At 41.3% G+C, this 24,855-nt stretch overlaps 3 protein-coding genes across 7 annotated transcripts; all 3 read right to left on the bottom strand.

Annotated features, from left to right (window-relative positions):
• Positions 1–467: 467 nt before the first annotated feature.
• On the bottom strand, positions 468–8,986 carry LOC308126808 (hydroperoxide isomerase ALOXE3-like). Of its 5 annotated transcripts, XM_080491444.1 has the most exons (16): positions 8,814–8,973; positions 8,407–8,550; positions 5,685–5,812; positions 4,811–5,015; positions 4,622–4,703; positions 4,406–4,528; positions 4,174–4,277; positions 3,750–3,922; positions 3,405–3,548; positions 3,045–3,248; positions 2,810–2,896; positions 2,554–2,720; positions 2,190–2,311; positions 1,977–2,077; positions 1,652–1,822; positions 468–1,539 (listed from the first exon to the last, which is right to left on the bottom strand). In XM_080491444.1, the coding sequence occupies exons 5-16, from the start codon at positions 4,699–4,701 to the stop codon at positions 1,360–1,362; spliced, it is 1,656 nt and encodes a 551-aa protein (XP_080347570.1). In that variant the 5' UTR covers positions 4,702–4,703; positions 4,811–5,015; positions 5,685–5,812; positions 8,407–8,550; positions 8,814–8,973; the 3' UTR covers positions 468–1,359. The 5 variants fall into 5 exon arrangements, with proteins under 5 accessions (XP_080347570.1, XP_080347571.1, XP_080347569.1 ...); XM_080491445.1 differs by lacking the exon at positions 8,407–8,550 and having other exon boundaries at positions 5,685–5,782; positions 8,814–8,986; XM_080491443.1 differs by lacking the exon at positions 8,407–8,550 and having other exon boundaries at positions 8,814–8,976.
• Positions 8,814–14,696, bottom strand: LOC308126810 (laforin-like). The gene is made up of 2 exons (XM_080491448.1): positions 14,408–14,696; positions 8,814–10,966 (listed from the first exon to the last, which is right to left on the bottom strand). Exons 1-2 carry the CDS (start codon positions 14,655–14,657, stop codon positions 10,788–10,790), a joined length of 429 nt encoding a protein of 142 aa, XP_080347574.1. The 5' UTR covers positions 14,658–14,696; the 3' UTR covers positions 8,814–10,787.
• A 683-nt stretch (positions 14,697–15,379) lies between these two features.
• LOC308126105 (hydroperoxide isomerase ALOXE3-like) lies at positions 15,380–22,963 on the bottom strand. Its single transcript, XM_080490234.1, has 14 exons — positions 22,724–22,963; positions 21,322–21,526; positions 21,133–21,214; positions 20,914–21,036; positions 20,686–20,789; positions 20,262–20,434; positions 19,922–20,065; positions 17,956–18,159; positions 17,721–17,807; positions 17,466–17,632; positions 17,103–17,224; positions 16,890–16,990; positions 16,565–16,735; positions 15,380–16,452 (listed from the first exon to the last, which is right to left on the bottom strand). The coding sequence occupies exons 1-14, from the start codon at positions 22,868–22,870 to the stop codon at positions 16,273–16,275; spliced, it is 2,010 nt and encodes a 669-aa protein (XP_080346360.1). The 5' UTR covers positions 22,871–22,963; the 3' UTR covers positions 15,380–16,272.
• Positions 22,964–24,855: the final 1,892 nt, after the last annotated feature.

Genomic DNA, 24,855 nt, shown 5'->3' with positions numbered 1-24,855 from the left:
GGAAACCAGCTGGATTCTGGCTCGTCGCCTAAAAATGTTCAAGTCTGATTTTAGAGGCTGCAGCTTCTCCTTCTGCAAGCCCACCAAGATTACCAACACTGTACATAGGCAACATTAATGTGTTATTGAGTTTTGTGCCATGGCATCACAATAATGTTCTCATACTTCAGAATAGAGATGCACATTGGTTCATATTAACGACAATATGGATGGAACACGGAACCACTTTACTACAACACAGTCCCAATGTATTGGATGTGTTGGGAATCCCCCTGGTGTCCCCTGAGAGCCACCTCCTGCCCAGTGCTGTTGCTGTGAAATGTGTGAAAAATCACGTGCACCTCTATGGGGGTGCTTTAGCTATCCTAGAGGGAGCTGCAGCACACCCCCCAAAAAATCTAGCAGCATGCATCTTAAACGGGCATAAAAGAAACAGGGCATTATTGGTGAAGTGAAAAAGGCAAAGTCATAATCAGAGTAATGAATCATCTTTTATTTGTAGGTTGGACAACCTTTCGGGAGAAAAAAGATGGTTTTACATGACAAAGCCAATCAATGAGTAAAACGTACATTCTGACTGATTTATCAGCTCTGTCATTTCAAACGTGTAATTATACCTTACAGAGAAGACAGTTTCCAGAGAAGCGACAGAGAGCTGCAACAACAAAGACGACTGCTATAAAGAGATTGAACAACAATTGATACTGTATTCTATTCGATTCATTTGAATCTGTGTTTCTAATGATGATCTTGGCTTGCAGCCAGCTCAACACAGAAGCCACAGGGCAGAAAGGAGAAGTTTTCTTATGCTGCTCGAATACGAAACAATCAACGTTTGTACCGCTTCACCCCACTTGACAAATGTGTCAAAATCGACTACATGAGGAAGCCGTAATATCTATAGAAAACTGTCACCTTTACATCCAAACTCCAACATAGAAAGGCCCCTAAGCCCACTGTGCCACCTCAGTTAAGAAACCAGATTTGCATATTTCTCAATAATTTCCCCAGATATCAGGACGTGAGTGAAAGTTTGATGTTCAGACATCTGAACTCAGGGTGGCAAGAGTTGTGTTGTGATGGACTGGTGACCTCTGCAGGGTAATCCTTAACCTTGTCCATAGTTAGCTGGGATCGTTTCCAGCGACTCTGAACAGGTTAAAGCAGGATCGAAAATGAATAGATACTCTCTTTAGACATGTGCCAGGCAACCTTTTACTCTCTGTTCAACCAGTAATATGAGTTTCAATCCCTATATCTAAAATAAATCCACACACCTCCTAGAACAAAAAACAACAACAACCAAACTAACGTGTAAACGGTCGGTTAAACTGTTAATTTGGGCTCCTCCCAAGTTTCTTAGATGGTTACACTGTTTTCAATCTCAGTTGGGCTCAGATATGTGTAAGGTAGTTCAAGTTTAGCATTTCTTGCTGCGATAGTGTCAGTCAAGCTGAGCAGATCTGCTTGAAATTCCTTGATCATCTGCTTCAGGGCCGACTCCTGGAACAAGTCGTCAGTGTAAGCACCCAAGAGAACCTGTAAAGATATTCAAGAACAAATACAGGTGTTTTCCCCCAGCACATCAACATTCTGTATTTGTCTTTGTCACAATCAGCCAGCTTTGTGAGTGTGTTCATCAGTCACTGACCACGTCAGAGTATTTCTCTGAGAGCACCACAGTCACTGCTGCAGAGGTGACGGTCTCTCCGACGTTTGGGAAAGTCTCCAAAATTGTCTGGATGCTTGACTGCCCCTTGGTGGTTGGAGGAGGTTTGCGTGTCAGGAGCGGGCCATTGGGCATCCAGGAAAGGAAGTCAAACTAGAATAGAATTTAAACCTTTGTTAGTGTGTAAGACTGAATATTCATTTTTAAGTCATGCAAACAGCTTTCTGAGGAAAACGACAGTATATCAGAAGTATATCAAAAGATAATGGATGAAGCAGATCTGCTAGATACTGCAGTAGTGTCCCACCTGTCCATTGTTGAGTGCAGCATGCTGAGCTGTTACATTGAAGATGAGCATGGTGATGAACTTGACAACTTCCTCAACAGTATTAAACCCTGTTGGAAAGCCTGTTGGCAGCACAGTCATTGTTAATTCAATCATGGTTCGCAAGAAATAAGTGAACACCACAGTGATATTTTAGGGTTTCATTGTCAAAATGGGACCATTTGTGGAACTGACCTGCGAGTTTGTTTGCCAGGAAGCCATGTGTGAATATCTCATTGATCCAATCCTGCAGCTCAGTGTCTTTTACCACATCACTGTCAGAGGGATAGTAGTGCTCCACTACTTTTCTCACGAAGCTGGAACAAACAGATCCATTTGATTTGACATTACTCTTCCAAGCATTCTACACATTTCTTTTTATTTCCAAACGGGATAACCCAATTTTTGGAAGATTGCACATAATCCCATTGCGGCCGTAACGATTTGTACACATGCCAAATAGTGTGGAGTATCTCAAAGGTGCTTTCTCTCATTGGCGCTGATCTCTTTGCAATGTGGCAACATTTTTTTTTTCATGAGTTAATTTGATTATTGAGACCTGCTGATGGTGTCCCACAGCTTCAGTCCGTCATCTCTGTAGTAATAGTTAGCAACCAAGTGCAGTCCTCGTGCAGTGATGTTGTCTGGCAGACAGAGGGAGCTGTAGGTCATTTTGGACAGACCTCTCCGGATAAGCTCTGTCATCCCCTCATATCCTAGTGTACTCTGATAAAATAGATACAATGCAAAAAAACTGTGATATAATCCATATTTCAATGGTAATTTTTCTGCAACATGTATTCATGCGTTCATACAGTACTAAAAGCTCCTTCCGGTCCAAAGATGCTGGTACGACTCAGAGTGTTGATGTGCAGAGTGTACCGAAAGTGTGGGATCAGCAACTGTAGGGACAGAGGATGGAATCAAAATTGACCAAATAAATGCCAAAATCATATCGTCATAATCAGACAAAGATTCAAAATGACCTAAACTGGTTTTCTTTCAGTATATGTCATTTTGCCAGCTCTGCTGTAACACGTATTATCGGACCTTGTAGAGGGGATGAATGACAGGAAAGCTGCGGAGAGCAGCAACAGCAAAGACTTCTGCCAAAAAATGGGTTCCCATGAGGTGACAGACTGCCTGATATTCCAATGTATCGGCACTTTTGACAAATATCTTGGCCAGCAGCCAGTCTGTCTCCGAGTCGCTGGGCAGGAAGATGGGGTTCTGCGCAGAGGGCTGTTGACTCAACTGGAATAAGATATTATACAGAAAAATGCATTAAGTGCAGTGCAAGTACAAAAGCTTCCAGGTCAATGGTGCAGTGTTGTCGTTAAGGAAGCAGAAGAATCTATGTACACAGGTATATGTACACAGTCCCTTTTATTTGCTCAATCAGTGAAATACCTGTATTGCAATGGGCATCAGTTTGTTCTCCGGGTTCATGTAGAACAAACAAAAACCAGAAGCTGTCTGCAGAGTTGTCCCTCCATACTCCCTTGTGGGTATTTTGTCCATTATCTTCTGGTCACAGAGGAATATATTTCCTTTCTATTTTTTGTCAAAAACACAGAGAACTGTAGTCAATCAGATGTCAGGAGACAGCATATTTAAATTTGAATGTTGAACAACAGTCATTTATGAAGAATACAAGACATACTGTACCTTTTTCAGACAATAAAATTCCGTGTTAGAGAATAAAAACTAAACCTACAAAGAGCTTTAATACTGAAATCTGCTCATCTTTCATACCTCCATTTCCTTCTTAAGGGAGCTTCCCTGCTGCAGGAACGGCTTCACCATGTCCTCTGTGACGGGAAAGTTTGGAGGAAGTTCAGAGCACCTCTTGATTTGACCTGGATTCGTTCCATTCAGAAACTGGTATCCGAAAAAGTCATCTTCCATCCAGTGCTCTGCAACGTACTCTGGATGGGAGGGGGGAAAAAAGAACTGACGATTTTGTAGTCTGTTATGGCAGGAATTAAAAACACAGTTTTTCACAGCGTTTTATTTTCTGTTTCTAAGTTTAAAAAGACAAAAACAGTAACTCTCTTTTGCACAGCATCACAATCAATGTGATTGGTAGAATGTTATAGTTTGTTTTTCCTGACAGATCTGTCAGGCCGGTCACCTGATAAAGATCAAGATCTTTGACACAGTGTTAATTGCTTTCTACCTGACATTGGAGTCTTTTGACAGCAGAAGATGTCCTTTATGTTTTCAAAGCTCGCCCATTGTTCAGTAGATCCAGCCATCCCTTTAAAGAGCAATTCAACAGCGCTGAGGAAGGAAGGACAGACATTGCAAATAAATATGTATTCAGTAAAAAAGTATTGATGATCATGTTTCAAAAGAAGGTTTTGCTCTTACAAGTTAATGCAGAGGTCATATTTAAATGACTGACTCACGTTAAGCCTTTTATGAGGCCCATCTCCTTCAGTCTGGACAGAGAGAACTGGACCTCTGCCGGGAGCTCAGCGATGTCCGTGTAATGAATGTGATGTGGTATTTTCTCATCAGTAATCGCCCATCTGAAAAGGACACCACATGAAAATCTGTCATGACAAGCTCCTGAAACAAACCACAGCTGGATGTGTGTGTTTACTGCACACGTGTCAACTCACTGGTACAGGTCCTTTTTGGTGATCAACTCTTTTTTCCGGTGGTCAGTCAGCAAGGGGTGGTCCTCCTCAAAAACCTTCATGGCTGGAGAGGAAACGACCCCCACCCCAAATTCAGAATGGACTCAACAAAATTCTGTACAAATATTTGAAATTGTCAGACAAATGATCTATGTTGAAGCTGAAGCCCACCTCTCCCTCCTCTCAGCTCCACCAGTTCACCCCTGGTGATCCATCTGTAGCAGGGGAACAGAATGGCTTCTCCTTCTGGGGTGGCCACCACAATTTTGGAGCAATACCACTGATTTTCAGGGAGAATGAAAAAAGGATCTTTTTCCACTTTGAGCAGCAGAAGTTTTCCCAGCGACGCGGCAGTTTTAATGGTATAGGTCCTTGTCTGGAAATCAGAGTTAATACATGTATGAATAAAAAAACAAAATAAAATCCCAGCTACTTTTTACAAACTTTTTTTAAAAGAGGTGGTTGAGTTATAGAATAAAGAGTTTGTTACAACTAGTGCACTGGGGAGATACCATCCTACACTGAACAACAATATAAATGCAATTCATAATTTTGTTTTCGCTCCAATTTTTCTTGACCTGGTTTTGATATTTTCTTCAAAATGTTTTACTAGTTCATTACTTACCAAGTTTTCATAATTAGAATCAACCTTTATTAAAATTCATTGACTTCTATCAGCTTCCTGGAAGCACAGAATGAGTTAAGAGCCCCAATCTGATCTCCAAGCAACTTACCGAATCCTTTTTTCTTTTTCTATTTAGAGCTGATAAATTAGAGGGTATAAGTTGAATATCATTTCTTACGAAGTACTGGTACAATAGCATCCAAACACTTATCCAACTTATTTTCAAAGCTGCTTTTTACCTTGATACAGTATTCTTGATTTTTAAGATTTGTTAATGCTACTTTTCTTCATATTTCCTTTCTGCAGTGATGACTGTAAAAGCTAACCTACTACTCATCACAGAGACAAATAATACTCTCGCATGCAAGTGTGATCAACCTAACTTGAGAAATCACAGTTAAAAATGTTTCTTGAACTTACCGCCCCCCTGACAGCATCAAAGCCGAAGTTGTTCAGTTCGGTTTGTTCACTCTGGCCCTCTGTTCCAAACAAGGTGGCGTGTATGTAGTCCAGCGTGCCTGCATATTTAATGTCGCCTGTGGTCACCCCTAGTTTGTATTCAGCCATGACAACAGAATATAAAGTCAAAGACCTCAAATACTTTTGAAAAGGAAACAGGAATGATGCAGATGCTGTGATGCGTCGGTGTATTTAAGGACTGAGGTTCACCTCTGCGGGTGGTGAGAGCAGATAACATCCAGGGTGGAGTTAAAAACTGCCTGTGAAGCCAGACGGGTTTCACCAGCTGTCATTGCCAACAAAACATGCTGGTACATCTTGAACACATGCAGACATGCCTAGTGGTATGGAGACATGGCAGGGCACTGAGGACAAAGCTGATGGAAAGGCCACATTTGGGGGCCGTCCACACTGGGAGTGGCACTGCCCCACAGATCCCCCCAGCCCGGGCAGACCGGCGAATCCCACAACATTCGCAGGGGACACAACAGGGGACCAACCAGGTGCCCGGGACGGGGGACCCCACCGCTGGGGAACGTGGCCACCACCAGTGTAGTGACCCCTAAGAGGACATTTGGTACCACACTTCTCAGTTTCACCATTTCAAACATTGTATTTTGTATCAAATATCGCATTATCTTTATTTTCGCAAACACACACACACACACACACACACACACACTCTATCAATGTACCTGCCTTGGTTTCACTGTGTGTTTTTGGTAAGTGCTACTCAGTAATTTGTTGTTGTGTAACTGTTGTTGGTTGGTAGGTGTTTGGATTTGTGTGGTAACTGTAAATATATCACCAACACAGTTATTGTCTCTGTGCCTTCCTGCAAAACCTCCAACATTGGAATTGGAAGCTCATGGTCCGAGCCTCCTGTCCCCATCACGTCTGCAGGTCTCTGGCTTATATTTTTCTCTCTTTCTATCCCCAAACCAGAAGAGCAAAAAGGGGCGACTTCTGAATGTGGTTTTGCAGGTTTATTCCTTTTGAAAGGGAGTTTTTCCTTCCCACTGTCCCCTATGCTTGTTCATGTGGAATTGTTGGGTTTTCCTCTGTCAAAATGCCTTGAGATGAATGTGTTGTATTTGGTGCTATCTAAATATAATTGAATTGAATCAATCCTGACGAAGAGAAAAGAGGGCGTGGTCTACCTCTCTCCCGGGGGGAACACATTGGAAAGCCTTCAACAGGGTAAGGGAGGCGCATAAATAAGCACACGAAATCCACAGTGTTTACAATAGTTGCACATTTTAAAGGATCCTATTATTGTGGCCAGCCTTGAGCACACTCGTGCAAAAGTCCAGTTGTCTAATCAGCATCTTGATATGCCACACCTGTGAGGTGGACGGATTATCTCGGCAAAGGAGAAGTGCTCACTAATACAGATTTAGACACTTTTGTGAACATTGTTTTAGAGAAATAGACCTTTACATGGGAAAAGTCTTAGATGTTTGAGTTCAGCTCATTAAAAATAGGAGCAAAAACAAAAGTGTTATTTAAATTTGTTCAGTGTAGATGGAGGTCATCCGGAAGGTATTCACAGGGTTTCACTTTTTAAGGAATTCACTAGAAATGTAACTTTTTGTTTATGTAATTTTATAGGTTTTCGTCGGTGAAAGGCCCAAAGACCGGTTCCAGGAACGTGTGAAGATCTTTATTGAGCAATTTCAGAAAGATCTGTCCAAACTGAGTAGTGAGATTGCAGAAAGAAACACTCAGCTGACCATACCATACACATATCTGGACCCAGCTCAGACAGAGAACAGCATAACTGTCTGAGAAATCCTGAGGGAGTTCAGTGAGTACTACATAACAACATGACCTTCCTCACTCTGTCTTATACAGTGGAAAGAGAGCTTGTCATGTATCAAAACATTGAGTTATTGAGGTGTTGCATGCTGGGACAAGAAGATATTACTTTCTAACATTTTCTCCGTGGGTGTGAATACATGTTTATGCAATTACAAAACTCTTCGCTTTTCCAATAAGTATGCATTTTAGCAAAATGTGTCAAAAATGAATACCCAACAATAGCTCACTTTGGATATCCTTAATAAAAGGCGAGGCTGCACGCAGGATCAATAAATGTGAGCGTTTAAGAAAAACTGACTACTCTATCTTTTATAAAGCCCCCATTCCACTTGGTCTGACTTCTTATCTACACCTAGTTTATCACAGGAAACACCGTATGCTCTACTTTGTGACATTTACAGGAATCATACGGCCAGGAGGCGTTCAACTCGAACTTTCAGGAGGTGATGACACACCTCGACTGAGCCAACTGCTCAGAAACTCACTTGGTATGCGTTGTCTGGTATCCCCAGACAAAAACTATTGTATGTACCCCAAGTGAAAACCGATTTTTATTTTTTATTTTATTTTTGCTGTTGCACTTTTGCTTAACCCTGGGTTAAATCTTGAATTCTTGGCAGTTGAAACCACAACATTAGATGAGCGGCATTAGGTGGGAGATGTCCGTTAGTGTTTCATACTGATCTCTCCCACATCACGGCTGATGTCACCTGGTTTCAGACAGCCTAAAATAAAAACGTGATTCAAAATGCTAAAACTGAATGATTCGATCTGCTTGAAGAGGTTTAACCGTGGCTCCTGTACGGCCCACCATTTATCTACAGGTTTGTTACAGAACAATGTGCCTTTTCACTCTTCTTACAATCCTCTGCAGGGGACGGTCTCCTGTCTGAAAGGAGCTTGTAACGGCCCTTGGGTTTGAAAAAACAAGACGCTGGAGTCTCGACTGATGCTTCTCATTGCCCCTTTTTATTTCGCAGTTGAGCATAGCTGAGCACCGTGAAAACTATAAGACAGTACAAAATACAAGTTATTTAATTAAATATTCTCATACAGTGCAAACAATTCATAAACATACTTTATTTAACCATTTCAATTGCCTAAAACCAGACACAAATAACTGTCAATCTTTAATATTGTACCATTCATTAAACCTTAATATTAAATAAATAAACAGACTAAATAAATGCAACAACTGCATTTAAAGATGAGACGACACAACCCGCTTCACCTGCAGTAAGAGGTCAAATAAGACACTGCATTACGTACCTCATTCCGCGCACCAAGGGCGTTAGAAAAAGAAAGGAATCTTTCATAGTGTAGGGGACTTGTCTTGGACTTCCAGATGCACCACTAATTGAAAGCGCCACGACTTGTAGATGCACCACTTTCACGAATCACGTTGCCTCTGAGCGCACTACTCTTGTTTGACAGCTCGCTCTGGCGGCGCGATCTGAAGGCTCGCGCTGGCAGCTCCTCCCATTACTTTCCATACCAGGAAAAAATGCCGCTCGACACCCCCTTTATTCTGCCTGCACAGGTAAGAGTGCCGCTGGGTCCTAAACCCCATGCTGTTTAGGCGCTCAGACAAGGAATCCTGATGCCCAGTGGAGGCTACAGGTAACTGCAGGGAGGAGTTGTCTCAAACACACAGAATTAATTGTCCAAATAACATCTAATATGAAACCAGTGCTCACGACTCCCAAGAAGTGAGCCGAGGGTCAGTCACAGAGCTCATAAACCAAACAAAGTCTCAGTGGACAAAGTGCAGCACTGACGACTGCAACATTTCAAGGAGTCAAAGATGCAACTTTATCCAGACAAGAATGTAAAACATGTATCGAAGTAAGATGGAATAATGTCGTCCTGCACAGATGCTTTAAAAAGACAAAATTACAAATTACACACACCATCTGAAACACTCTGCAGCGCTGTAAAGCGTTTTGTGAATACCAAAATCAACAAAACTCCTCAGAACTAGAGGAAACTACAATAACAGCTTGAATTCATGTACATTTAGGCATGGACGACCTTTCTAGCAGCCATTTGGCCGAGAAGCTGTTAAAGACGGTCTGAGCTGCCACATATAGCCCGTATTCTTTCTGATATGCTTGTAGATGAAAATGAGCTGTCAAGGAGTACAACAAAAACGTTTCTTTCACACACGGTTACTATGACTGTCTCAAGCTTTTAACTGTAAGAGTGAATATAAGAGCGAATTCTGCATGAGGTCCCGTCCTTTCTCTCGGGGAGGTCGGAGGTGTATTTTTTTTGAAAGGACAATCATTTTCAAAGTGACAGCGAGCAATTACAGCTGAACTGGGAAGGAGCGAAGAGAGGTGACTGAGGCTTTGTCCGAGAGGCGAGGTTGAAAATGAACGACTTTCATCAAGGAAAGGGCAGCGAGGAGTGCAAAGAAACATTTCTTTAACAAATACATCACAACAAAGTGGAAATTAACCTTTTATGTGGAGCACAGATCAATTCATACACCGTAATAAAGAAAGAAGCTGAAAATATACTATATAATTAAAGTCAACTGAAATCACTGCATGGGTGTGTGTGTGTATTTCAAGGAAAGAAAAAATCTAAAGCTTTCAAGTTGATTGAAATTGAGAACATACTGCTGCAATTCCAATAAGTCATTGTGGTAGATGTCCCCTCTAGTAGTGGGGATGATTGCATTGACATTCCTCAGTTTAGATAATTCTATGCAGCGTTATGAATAAAGTTTGATTGGATGATAGGAAGACTCCCATGATGGGAGTCTAAAACTTCATTCATTTTGAAGGTTCAAGGTTCAAGAAACAACTGCGCTTTGTTGCCCCGTGGCCACAGAGCCACAATCACCAAGGTTCAGCTTTGCCGGTGGGAGACCCGTCACACCTCTCACCAACGTGCCACAACATAACTCTCACCCCAACATGGAATCTTACTGGCCCCAGAAGCCTGATCATTTTTTTGTATGATTATTAGGCAGACATGTTTCTACAAACGTACCATTTCATGATAGTCAGGGGAGAGTGATAATGTGTTTGTGTTGTTGCTTGTGGTAAACAAGACTGCTGTAGCAATAAATATATCTCAGTCCTGATACCGCCATAAATAACAATACGCATTTCAAAGACTGCTGCCTTGGTTAAACTTTCATTTGCTTGAATGTGTCTTGAGTGACAATCATGTACAGGTTGCTTTCAAACATGTCGTCATGCATCATATGACTTTAGTTCGGATTGCGATGCGTTACCTGGAGAAATGCATGGCCTTCTGACCAGCCACACTGAAGTAAAAGTTAGTGGTGTGCCTCATCTCATCCGTGTGTCCCGTTTCTTCTATCCAGTGTCCGATTGGGTGGCAGTAGACTCCCTCCACCATGTTCCTCTCATCATACGAACAGCATCTGTCATGGCTGGGACCGCTCCCTGCATGGTGGAGAGCACACACAACTTAACTCCAGGTCAGTGGGCAGATTTACATTTTACAATGGGTTGCAAAACAGCACGCACACAAAGTGTTTCCTTTTGCCATCTGATGCAACAGCCTCTGTCACCACATGTAAAATAGTGTGCACAAGAAACAAGAAGCTATTTTCCTAAATGTACATGTGTAGGTAATGAATTGGGCCGGTGCAGCTCTGCTACCCTTCAGCTTCCTTACGTACATCAAACACACACTAGAATCTGTTTAGCACTCACAATACCATGGAGATGTCATTTTACTTTTCTTCCTCTAGATACCAAAGAACAGTCAATTGACTCACAGACTTTCAGCTAACACCTCACCCTCAGCTGTTTGTTATGTAAACAAGGCTAATACTGGTGCACCACAGGAGGGGGAGCCAGGTATTGAAATGCACATGTGTACATGTATATTTATTGAAATCAGGAGAACCACATTGAGATTACGCACCTCTTTTAGTACATAAAAAAGTTTGCTGTGTCTTATATTAATTCTAAATACAAAAATATTCTTAAAACAAATAAATAGCACAAAAGACAAATAGATGGAAACAATAAAAAGTACAGTCGCAGAGAAAGACAAAACAATAAAAGCCACCAAATACTTAAATATACGTTAGCTAAAACAAGAACAAGGTTAGGTTTGTGTTTACATGTGCTGTAAAACGGCCCTAAACTCGCCCAGCATGACAAACTGTGAGTTTTTAATTTTATTCTGTACAGCATTCCATAAACATGGAGCAGAATACATAAAGGCTTTTTTGCCCAGTTTATAATGGATGGTCGGAACTGTGTGTAAAAACAAGTCTTTAGACCTCAGACTGTAGTTATTCCTGGGACACATTATAGCAGGCCAACCTGCTTGTTCACAATGACATTAGATGGCTGAGCAAAGGTAATGCATTGAAACGTTTCTGTGAACTAAGGGAGGATATTCTGATGTTTCTGCGAACTTCAACATTACAAAAAGCTGGCAAGTTTCTGTCTCTGATGGAAAATGAGGAGTTTAATGCGGCTGTTTGCTTTCTGAGCGACATTTTCCATCATTTGAACCAACTAAACATGGAGCTGCAGGGCAGAGAGAAGACAGTAGCAGAGCTTGTTGAGAAACTTCATGCATTCCAAAGAAAGCTCTCCCTCTTCTCTGCTGATCTTTGTCCTGGGAGGATGCTTCACTTCCCCACATTGAGGAAATCTGGTCTGAAAATTACCAAGGTGATGTCAGGATTTATAGAGTCATTGAAAAGCAACTTTGCCAGTAGGTTTGATGACTTCAACATCGCCACTGAAGTTATGAGATTTGTGAAGGACCCTTTCTGTGTGAATGTGGAGTCAGACTTTGCATTGAGAGGAAAGGAGCTGGTATCATCATTGGATGAGGCGTCTTTACAACTGGAACTCATTGACATTCAGTCATCAGATGACTTGCAACAGTCATTTCAGAAGGCAGGTTTTGAAAAATTCTGGACCTGTGAAGTCAGCCAAGAGAAATTTCCACACTCAAGGGATCTTGCACTTTTTCTTTTGACAATGTTTGGTTCAACATACACTTGTGAGTCGTCATTCTCACATATTAATGCAATTAAAACTCATGACCGCATGTCCCTTACTGACCAGCATCTGCAAAACTGCCTGCGCATTGCCTTGACAACCTATACACCTGACTTCACTGGTCTTGCGAGGTCAAAAAAATGCCATTTTTCCCATTAGATGGCAAATCTTTTCGTGTTGTATGTAAGTGATCAGTCAAGCAAGCAATGAGTATTGTTTTATGTTTACTGTTTGGCTCAGCTGGACTGAAATTTGGGGTGTCTGATGCAATTCCATCAAAGAAAATGTAGTGAAAAGCCCTCAGCAGAGGAACTGCTGAACACTGGCATTGTAGAGAGGCCAACTGAGGGACGGTCACAGTGATTATTCTGTCTTCAAATAGATGATGGTTATATGTTATTTGAATCATTTTGTCTTGATAAAGTATCTTGCACTTTTATTTTGTTATAATTATATTTGGAGGCATACTATGCACTTTTGTTTTGGATTTGTTGGTGCACTAGGAGGTTGTTTGCCTGTTTGATTAATTAAATTCTAAATGACTGATTTGGTGCTTCAGTTTGAAATACCATGCACTGCTGTGTTGCTGCAGTTCTCTTTATTTTGCACTTTGTTACTTTTGTTGTTATTTTTGGTGGAGATACATTTGATGTTGCCTGTTAATCAAATGACTGGAATCATAAATATTGAGGATAGCGACCTGTAAAGTTGTGTTGGTACAGTTATGTTCAATAAAGTGATGTTTACTGTTGGTTAATTGTTTTTCTCTAATTGCTTGTTAATATGGCCTGGATATTGCTCGCCTGGTCAGATTTTTTAATATTTAAACAAGCAATTTAAGTGTCACAATGGCAGTATGTGTCAGTGTAGCACAAAGTACATTGTTAAATACTTGCAAAATACAATACATTGATTTCTTCAATATGTTGTAATTTTTTCTTTATTTGTTACTGTAATTACTCATTTTGTTCGGCCCCTTACTTTTCATCAGTTTCATGAACTGGCCCCGATTCCAAATTAATTGAATAGCCCTGCATTATAGGTTATCACACACGCAAATATTCTACAATTTATTGCTGAGATTTATTGAGTGTGCTAAAAGAAGCTCTGAGCTTTGCCCGTCACCAAACACTCCAAAACATCCAAGGTGTGAAAAATTCCAATGCGCAAGTCAGATTCTCATTTTCACTCCCCTGCTGATCCTCAGGTAATGTCCTTTCATTTGTAAATAGAGTCATTTGACTTAGAGCTGGGACTTGGAGGAAGTCTGAAAAATCATGGTATTGCTAGTGTTAGAGTCTTTCAAATAATCTAAACCTGCATCATATCAAAACAATTATGTGTGTATTTGTATTTTCTTTAATAGAAAAAACTGACACTGATTTTGATTTGATAGATAGATAGATAGATAGATAGATAGATAGATAGATAGATAGATAGATAGATAGATAGATAGATAGATAGATAGATAGATAGATAGATAGATAGATAGATAGATAGATAGATAGATAGATAGATAGGGCCACTATCAGCAACAGCTGGCTGAGGCTGAAAGGTTGTTTTTTTTTTTTAATTGACTAAGGTCATGATATCAGGTAATATATTAAATATGTATTATGTTTAGGGAAACGAGATGCAATGACAAGTAGAGAGAGAGAGAGAAAACTTTATTTACCTACATGTGATGTATTTCACGATAATGATAATGTCCTTATATGAGCATACCATGTGGCTTCAGCGCCCTCGTGTGGCGGTTGAGCTGCAGTACACTGTACAAACCAAACATGGTGGACCCAGTCTATGTAAAAAAACAAAACACTGCCCTCGTGCACGGGGTGGAAAATAAACGGGTACCTTCCCAGATGAAATCGCCTCCCCGGACTCTCTGGATGAACTTGAACCACAGCGTGTCGGTGAACGGCTCCGCCAGCTGCACGTCTCCGGTCCACAGGCACGGCTCCTCCGCAGACGGCAGAGTCCGAGACGCTTTCATCGGAACCGCTCCGCTCGGGTCCCAGTGACCCATTTCATCCCGAGAGCCCAAAACAAACACCTCCACGTCGGAAGACTCTGGCGTGAGAATGACGCCGAACCGGAACAACATCGCTGCCTGCTAGACTCACTTCTATGCCTTCAATGGCGCAGCACGCGCAGCTGTTTACCTTTTCGTCATACTCGAGGTGGAATATTTTCGCGAACGAGGGGAGTCTCGGAACCACTTTACTACAACACAGTCCCAATGTATTGGATGTGTTGGGAATCCCCCTGGTGTCCCCTGAGAGCCACCTCCTGCCCAGTGCTGTTGCTGTGAAACGTGTGAAAAATCACGTGCACCTCTCGATCCAGGAATGTAAAAAGGGGATTTTTATTCCAAACCGCCTCAACGGGCTCCTATTACTGTGGGGGAGTAGTGACTCGAGTTTGAGCATTTATTTATTTATTTATTTATTTTTTCGCAAAAAGCGCTCCATGTTTCATTACTATTAGTAAGTTACTCCGTCACCAGGAAAGATACGCTTGTAATAACAGGAACTTTGTAAATTCAAAGGTTAATGCAGTGATTGGCTAAAGCAGATTACACTACTTTTTAGTTTAAATAGATGCTTCATTGGTGTATTTATTAATTAACCAGGCAACAAATTTTAATCTTCACACATAAAAGAACAATGCTAAATAAACCACTTCAACCAATCATTTCTTGGGGGTGCTTTAGCTATCCTAGAGGGAGCTGCAGCACACCCCCCAAAAATTCTAGCAGCATGCATCTTAAACGGGCATAAAAGAAACAGGGCATTATAGGTGAAGTGAAAAAGGCAAAGTCATAATCAGAGTAATGAATCATCTTTTAATTGTAGGTAGGACAACCTTTCGGGAGAAAAAAGCTGGTTTTACATGACAAAGCCAATCAATGAGTAAAACGTACATTCTGACTGATTTATCAGCTCTGTCATTTCAAACGTGTAATCATACCTTACAGAGAAGACAGTTTCCAGAGAAGCGACAGAGCTGCAACAACAAAGACGACTGCTATAAAGAGATTGAGCAACAAGTGATGTACTATATGATGTACTGTATTCTATTCGTTTGAATCTGTGTTTCTAATGATGATCTTGGCTTGCAGCCAGCTCAACACAGAAGCCACAGGGCAGAAAGGAGAAGTTTTCTTATGCTGCTCGAATACGAAACAATCAACGTTTGTACCACTTCACCCCACTTGACAAATGTGTCAAAATCGACTACATGAGGAAGCCGTAATATCTATAGAAAACTGTCACCTTTACATCCAAACTCCAACATAGAAAGGCCCCTAAGCCCACTGTGCCACCTCAGTTAAGAAACCAGATTTGCATATTTCTCAATAATTTCCCCAGATATCAGGACGTGAGTGAAAGTTTGATGTTCAGACATCTGAACTCAGGGTGGCAAGAGTTGTGTTGTGATGGACTGGTGACCTCTGCAGGGTAATCCTTAACCTTGTCCATAGTTAGCTGGGATCGTTTCCAGCAACTCCGAACAGGATAAAGCAGGATCGAAAATGAATAGATACTCTCTTTAGACATGTGCCAGGCAACCTTTTACTCTCTGTTCAACCAGTAATATGAGTTTCAATCCCTATATCTAAAATAAATCCACACACCTCCTAGAACAAAAAACAACAACAACCAAACTAACGTGTAAACGGTCGGTTAAACTGTTAATTTGGGCTCCTCCCAAGTTTCTTAGATGGTTACACTGTTTTCAATCTCAGTTGGGCTCAGATATGTGTAAGGTAGTTCAAGTTTAGCATTTCTTGCTGCGATAGTGTCAGTCAAGCTGAGCAGATCTGCTTGAAATTCCTTGATCATCTGCTTCAGGGCCGACTCCTGGAACAAGTCGTCAGTGTAAGCACCCAAGAGAACCTGTAAAGATATTCAAGAACAAATACAGGTGTTTTCCCCCAGCACATCAACATTCTGTATTTGTCTTTGTCACAATCAGCCAGCTTTGTGAGTGTGTTCATCAGTCACTGACCACATCAGAGTATTTCTCTGAGAGCACCACAACCACTGCTGCAATGGTGACGGTCTCTCCGACGTTTGGGAAAGTCTCCAAAATTGTCTGGATGCTTGACTGCCCCTTGGTGGTTGGAGGAGGTTTGCGTGTCAGGAGCGGGCCATTGGGCATCCAGGAAAGGAAGTCAAACTAGAATAGAATTTAAACCTTTGTTAGTGTGTAAGACTGAATATTCATTTTTAAGTCATGCAAACAGCTTTCTGAGGAAAACGACAGTATATCAGAAGTATATCAAAAGATAATGGATGAAGCAGATCTGCTAGATACTGCAGTAGTGTCCCACCTGTCCATTGTTGAGTGCAGCATGCTGAACTGTTACATTGAAGATGAGCATGGTGATGAACTTGACAACTTCCTCAACAGTATTAAACCCTGTTGGAAAGCCTGTTGGCAGCACAGTCATTGTTAATTCAATCATGGTTCGCAAGAAATAAGTGAACACCACAGTGATATTTTAGGGTTTCATTGTCAAAATGGGACCATTTGTGGAACTGACCTGCGAGTTTGTTTGCCAGGAAGCCATGTGTGAATATCTCATTGATCCAATCCTGCAGCTCAGTGTCTTTTACCACATCACTGTCAGAGGGATAGTAGTGCTCCACTACTTTTCTCACGAAGCTGGAACAAACAGATCCATTTGATTTGACATTACTCTTCCAAGCATTCTACACATTTCTTTTTATTTCCAAACGGGATAACCCAATTTTTGGAAGATTGCACATAATCCCATTGCGGCCGTAACGATTTGTACACATGCCAAATAGTGTGGAGTATCTCAAAGGTGCTTTCTCTCATTGACGCTGATCTCTTTGCAATGTGGCAACATTTTTTTTTAATGAGTTAATTTGATTTTTGAGACCTGCTGATGGTGTCCCACAGCTTCAGTCCGTCATCTCTGTAGTAATAGTTAGCAACCAAGTGCAGTCCTCGTGCAGTGATGTTGTCTGGCAGACAGAGGGAGCTGTAGGTCATTTTGGACAGACCTCTCCGGATAAGCTCTGTCATCCCCTCATATCCTAGTGTACTCTGATAAAATAGATACAAAGCAAAACAACTGTGATATAATCCATATTTCAATGGTAATTTTCTGCAACATGTATTCATGCGTTCCTACAGTATTCAAAGCTCCTTCCGGTCCAAAGAGGATGGTACGACTCAGAGTGTTGATGTGCAGAGTGAACCGAAAGTGTGGGATCAGCAACTGTAGGGACAGAGGATGGAATCAAAATTGACCAAATAAATGCCAAAATCATATCGTCATAATCAGACAAAGATTCAAAATGACCTAAACTGGTTTTCTTTCAGTATATGTCATTTTGCCAGCTCTGCTGTAACACGTATTATCGGACCTTGTAGAGGGGATGAATGACAGGAAAGCTGCGGAGAGCAGCAACAGCAAAGACTTCTGCCAAAAAATGGGTTCCCATGAGGTGACAGACTGCCTGATATTCCAATGTATCGGCACTTTTGACAAATATCTTGGCCAGCAGCCAGTCTGTCTCCGAGTCGCTGGGCAGGAAGATGGGGTTCTGCGCAGAGGGCTGTTGACTCAACTGGAATAAGATATTATACAGAAAAATGCATTAAGTGCAGTGCAAGTACAAAAGCTTCCAGGTCAATGGTGCAGTGTTGTCGTTGAGGAAGCAGAAGAATCTATGTACACAGGTACAGTGGGGCAAAAAAGTATTTAGTCAGCCACCGATTGTGCAAGTTCTCCCACTTAAAATGATGACAGAGGTCTGTAATTTTCATCATAGGTACACTTCAACTGTGAGAGACAGAATGTGAAAAAAAAATCCAGGAATTCACATTGTAGGATTTTTAAGTAATTTATTCGTAAATTATGGTGGAAAATAAGTATTTGGTCAATAACAAAAATTCAACTCAATACTTTGTAATATAACCTTTGTTGGCAATAACAGAGGTCAAACGATTACTATAGGTCTTTACCAGGTTTGCACACACAGTAGCTGGTATTTTGGCCCATTCCTCCATGCAGATCTTCTCGAGAGCAGTGATGTTTTGGGGCTGCCGCCGAGCAACACAGACTTTCAACTCCCTCCACAGATTTTCTATGGGGTTGAGGTCTGGAGACTGGCTAGGCCACTCCAGGACTTTCAAATGCTTCTTACGGAGCCACTCCTTGGTTGCCCGGGCGGTGTGTTTGGGATCATTGTCATGCTGGAAGACCCAGCCACGTTTCATCTTCAAAGCTCTCACTGATGGAAGGAGGTTTTGGCTCAAAATCTCACGATACATGGCCCCATTCATTCTTTCCTTAACACGGATCAGTCGTCCTGTCCCCTTAGCAGAAAAACAGCCCCAAAGCATGATGTTTCCACCCCCTTGCTTCACAGTAGGTATGGTGTTCTTGGGATGCAACTCAGTATTCTTCTTCCTCCAAACACGACGAGTTGTGTTTATACCAAAAAGTTCTATTTTGGTTTCATCTGACCACTTGACATTCTCCCAATCCTCTGCTGTATCATCCATGTGCTCTCTGGCAAACTTCAGACGGGCCTGGACATGCACTGGCTTAAGCAAGGGGACACGTCTGGCACTGCAGGATTTGATTCCCTGTCGGCGTGGTGTGTTACTGATGGTAACCTTTGTTACTTTGGTCCCAGCTCTCTGCAGGTCATTCACCAGGTCCCCCTGTGTGGTTCTGGGATTTTTGCTCACCGGTCTCATGATCATTTTGACCCCACGGGATGAGATCTTGCGTGGAGCCCCAGATCGAGGGAGATTATCAGTGGTCTTGTATGTCTTCCATTTTCTGATAATTGCTCCCACAGTTGATTTTTTCACACCAAGCTGCTTGCCTATTGTAGATTCACTCTTCCCAGTCTGGTGCAGGTCTACAATTCTTTTCCTGGTGTCCTTCGACAGCTCTTTGGTCTTGGCCATAGTGGAGTTTGGAGTCTGACTGTTTGAGGTTGTGGACAGGTGTCTTTTATACAGATAACGAGTTCAAAGAGGTGCCATTAATACAGGTAACGAGTGGAGGACAGAAGAGCTTCTTAAAGAAGAAGTTACAGGTCTGTGAGAGCCAGAGATCTTTCTTGTTTGAAGTGACCAAATACTTATTTTCCACCATAATTTACAAATAAATTCTTTAAAATTCCTACAATGTGAATTCCTGGATTTTTTTTTCACATTCTGTCTCTCACAGTTGAAGTGTACCTATGATGAAAATTACAGACCTCTGTCATCATTTTAAGTGGGAGAACTTGCACAATCGGTGGCTGACTAAATACTTTTTTGCCCCACTGTATATGTACACAGTCCCTTTTATTTGCTCAATCAGTGAAATACCTGTATTGCAATGGGCATCAGTTTGTTCTCCGGGTTCATGTAGAACAAACAAAAACCAGAAGCTGTCTGCAGAGTTGTCCCTCCATACTCCTTTGTGGGTATTTTGTCCATTATCTTCTGGTCACAGAGGAATATATTTCCTTTCTATTTTTCGTCAAAAACACAGAGAACTGTAGTCAATCAGATGTCAGGAGACAGCATATTTAAATTTGAATGTTGAACAACAGTCATTTATGAAGAATACAAGACATACCTTTTTCAGGCAATAAAAATCAGTGTTAGAGAATAAAAACTAAACCTACAAAGAGCTTTAATACTGAAATCTGCTCATCTTTCATACCTCCATTTCCTTCTTAAGGGAGCTTCCCTGCTGCAGGAACGGCTTCACCATGTCCTCTGTGACGGGAAAGTTCAGAGGAAGTTCAGAGCACTTCTTGATTTGACCTGGATTCGTTCCATTCAGAAACTGGTATCCGAAAAAGTCATCTTCCATCCAGTGCTCTGCAACGTACTCTGGATGGGAGGGGGGAAAAAAGAACTGACGATTTTGTAGTCTGTTATGGCAGGAATTAAAAACACCGTTTTTCACAGCGTTTTATTTTCTGTTTCTAAGTTTAAAAAGACAAAAACAGTAACTCTCTTTTGCACAGCATCACAATCAATGTGATTGGTAGAATGTTATAGTTTGTTTTTCCTGACAGATCTGTCAGGCCGGTCACCTGATAAAGATCAAGATCTTTGACACAGTGTTAATTGCTTTCTACCTGACATTGGAGTCTTTTGACAGCAGAAGATGTCCTTTATGTTTTCAAAGCTCGCCCATTGTTCAGTAGATCCAGCCATCCCTTTAAATTGTAATTCAACAGCGCTGAGGAAGGAAGGACATTGCAAATAGATATGTATTCAGTAAAAAAGTATTGATGATCATGTTTCAGAAGAAGGTTTTGCTCTTACAAGTTAATGCAGAGGTCAAATTTTAATTACTGACTCACGTTAAGCCTTTTGTGAGGCCCATCTCCTTCAGTCTGGACAGAGAGAACTGGACCTCTGCCGGGAGCTCAGCGATGTCCGTGTAATGAATGTGATGTGGTATTTTCTCATCAGTAATCGCCCATCTGAAAAGAAGGACATCGCATGAAAATCTGTCATGACAAGCTCCTGAAACAAACCACAGCTGGATGTGTGTGTTTACTGCACACGTGTCAACTCACTGGTACAGGTCCTTTTTGGTGATCAACTCTTTTTTCCGGTGGTCAGTCAGCAAGGGGTGGTCCTCCTCAAAAACCTTCATGGCTGGAGAGGAAACGACCCCCACCCCAAATTCAGAATGGACTCAACAAAATTCTGTACAAATATTTGAAATTGTCAGACAAATGATCTATGTTGAAGCTGAAGCCCACCTCTCCCTCCTCTCAGCTCCACCAGTTCACCCCTGGTGATCCATCTGTAGCAGGGGAACAGAATGGCTTCTCCTTCTGGGGTGGCCACCACAATTTTGGAGCAATACCACTGATTTTCAGGGAGAATGAAAAAAGGATCTTTTTCCACTTTGAGCAGCAGAAGTTTTCCCAGCGACGCGGCAGTTTTAATGGTATAGGTCCTTGTCTGGAAATCAGAGTTAATACATGTATGAATAAAAAAACAAAATAAAATCCGATCTACTTTTTACAAACTTTTTTTAAAAGAGGTGGTTGAGTTATAGAATAAAGAGTTTGTTACAACTAGTGCCCTGGGGAGATACCATCCTACACTGAACAACAATATAAATGCAATTCATAATTTTGTTTTCGCTCCAATTTTTCTTGACCTGAATTCAAAGAGCTAAGACTTTTTCTATGTACACAAAAGGCCAATTTCTCTCGAATATTGTTCACAAATTTGTTTAAATCTGTGTTTGTGAGCACTCCTCCTTTGCCAAGATAATCCACCCACCTCACAGGTGTGGCAAATCAAGATGCAAAGTTGTACAAATATAAGGAAAAATGGTTCACATGAATGGGTTGGTCAGGCCTCTGTAGAGTTTCACAATGAACCATCAAATTAAATCTTAAGTGCTTGAGCAGGAAGACATGAATGAGAAACACACAGACAAATCACCAGGCCCCCGATGAGCTCACCCATCAATTAATGTAAGAAATTATGAAATCCTGTAAACCACCGAAAAGAGTGATGCAATAATCTGTGAAGGGATGGGCAGCCTTGCTCATTGTGAAACTCTCTGGAATGTCCACCTCAGAGGGCCACACTGTGACTGAGTGAATTTTTGGCAAATGGAAAACAAAGAAATCCAAACTAAACTATATGCTACTTATTTAGGTTCAATGAATCAACAGGCAAGGTTTTGATATTTTCTTCAAAATGTTTTACTAGTTCATTACTTACCAAGTTTTCATAATTAGAATCAACCTTTGTTAAAATTCATTGACTTCTATCAGCTTCCTGGAAGCACAGAATGAGTTAAGAGCCCCAATCTGATCTCCAAGCAACTTACCGAATCCTTTTTTCTTTTTCGATTTAGAGCTGATGAATTAGAGGGTATAAGTTGAATATCATTTCTTACGAAGTACTGGTACAATAGCATCCAAACACTTATCCAACTTATTTTCAAAGCTGCTTTTTACCTTGATACAGTATTCTTGATTTTTAAGATTTGTTAATGCTACTTTTCTTCATATTTCCTTTCTGCAGTGATGACTGTAAAAGCTAACCTACTACTCATCACAGAGACAAATAATACTCTCGCATGCAAGTGTGATCGACCTAACTTGAGAAATCACAGTTAAAAATGTTTCTTGAACTTACCGCCCCCCTGACAGCATCAAAGCCGAAGTTGTTCAGTTCGGTTTGTTCACTCTGGCCCTCTGTTCCAAACAAGGTGGCGTGTATGTAGTCCAGCGTGCCTGCATGTTTCAAGTCGCCTGTGGTCACCTCTAGTTTGTATTCAGCCATGACAACAGAATATAAAGTCAAAGACCTCAAATACTTTTGAAAAGGAAACAGGAATGATGCAGATGCTGTGATGCGTCGGTGTATTTAAGGACTGAGGTTCACCTCTGCGGGTGGTGAGAGCAGATAACATCCAGGGTGGAGTTAAAAACTGCCTGTGAAGCCAGACGGGTTTCACCAGCTGTCATTGCGAACAAAACATGCTGGTACATCTTGAAAATTTTTCGGTGTTTAGCCATGATTAAGTTTTTATTTTGCTTTTTGCTTTTTCAAACATCTTTTTGTTGGCATTATATTCAAAATGGGCATCTATCATTGCCAAATCAATCCACTTTATTTATATAGCACTTTTTTATCCAATTAATGTAACACAAAGGGACGGAGGAACCCATGGGACCGCCCCACCAGTGGGGAACGTGGCCACCACCAGTGTAGTGACCCCTGAGAGGACATTTGGTACCACACTTCTCAGTTTCACCATTTCAAGCATTGTATTTTGTATCAAATATAACATTATCTTTATTTTCACACACACACACACACACACACACACACACACACACACACACACACACACACACACACACACACACACACACACACACACACACACACACACACACACACACACACACACACACACTCTATCAATGTACCTGCCTTGGTTTCACTGTGTGTTTTTGGTAAGTGCTACTCAGTAATTTGTTGTTGTGTAACTGTTGTTGGTTGGTAGGTGTTTGGATTTGTGTGGTAACTGTAAATATATCACCAACACGGTTATTGTCTCTGTGCCTTCCTGCAAAACCTCCAACAGTGGAATTAGAAGCTCATGGTCCGAGCCTCCTGTCCCCATCACGTCTGCAGGTCTCTGGCTTATATTTTTCTCTCTTTCTATCCCCAAACCAGAAGAGCAAAAAGGGGCGACTTCTGAATGTGGTTTTGCAGGTTTATTCCTTTTGAAAGGGAGTTTTTCCTTCCCACTGTCCCCTATGCTTGTTCATGTGGAATTGTTGGGTTTTCCTCTGTAAAAATGCCTTGAGATGAATGTGTTGTATTTGGTGCTATCTAAATATAATTGAATTGAATCAATCCTGACGAAGAGAAAAGAGGGCGTGGTCTACCTCTCTCCCGGGGGGAACACATTGGAAAGCCTTCAACAGGGTAAGGGAGGCGCATAAATAAGCACACGAAATCCACAGTGTTTACAATAGTTGCACATTTTAAAGGATCCTATTATTGTGGCCAGCCTTGAGCACACTCATGCAAAAGTCCTGTTGTCTAATCAGCATCTTGATATGCCACACCTGTGAGGTGGACGGATTATCTCGGCAAAGGAGAAGCGCTCACTAATACAGATTTAGACACTTTTGTGAACATTGTTTCAGAGAAATAGACCTTTACATGGAAAAAGTCTTAGATGTTTGAGTTCAGCTCATGAAAAATAGGAGCAAAAACAAAAGTGTTATTTAAATTTGTTCAGTGTAGATGGAGCTCATCCGGAAGGTATTCACAGGGTTTCACTTTTTCCACATTTTGTTAAGCGATAGCTCCGTTCCAAAATGTAATAAATACATTGTTTGCTGCACACCATGCCCCATAGTTACAATGTGAAAAAGGTTTATGTGAAATCTTTGGAAATTAGTTGCGGGGAAAAATATAAAACAAAACACATGTTCATATCCTTTGCTAAATAATTAGTTGACTCACCCTTCAACCCATCCCATAAGTTACTCCCTGTTACACCCTGTGAGGCTGTGTTGATGGGTGGACATATAATTTAAACACGGGCAGAGTGGCCGCAGCTCAACACAGTTGGTCACAGGTAAAAAAAACATGATAATAATTGTTTTATATCATTTCTATCTGACTTGTCAGTTTGCCAGTCCGTTCCACAGAGTAGAAAGCTTATGTGCTTTTTCTAGCTGCTGCTTCCTCTTTGATGCTGAGAAGTCATGAATATTGGCTGAGAGTGATGTCACCATTTGCTA

The sequence above is a fragment of the Lipophrys pholis genome, assembly GCF_963383615.2.
Source record: "Lipophrys pholis genome assembly, chromosome: 21".
NCBI classification, from domain to species: Eukaryota; Metazoa; Chordata; class Actinopteri; order Blenniiformes; family Blenniidae; genus Lipophrys; species Lipophrys pholis.
This window is presented reverse-complemented; position numbering and strand designations above follow the sequence as displayed.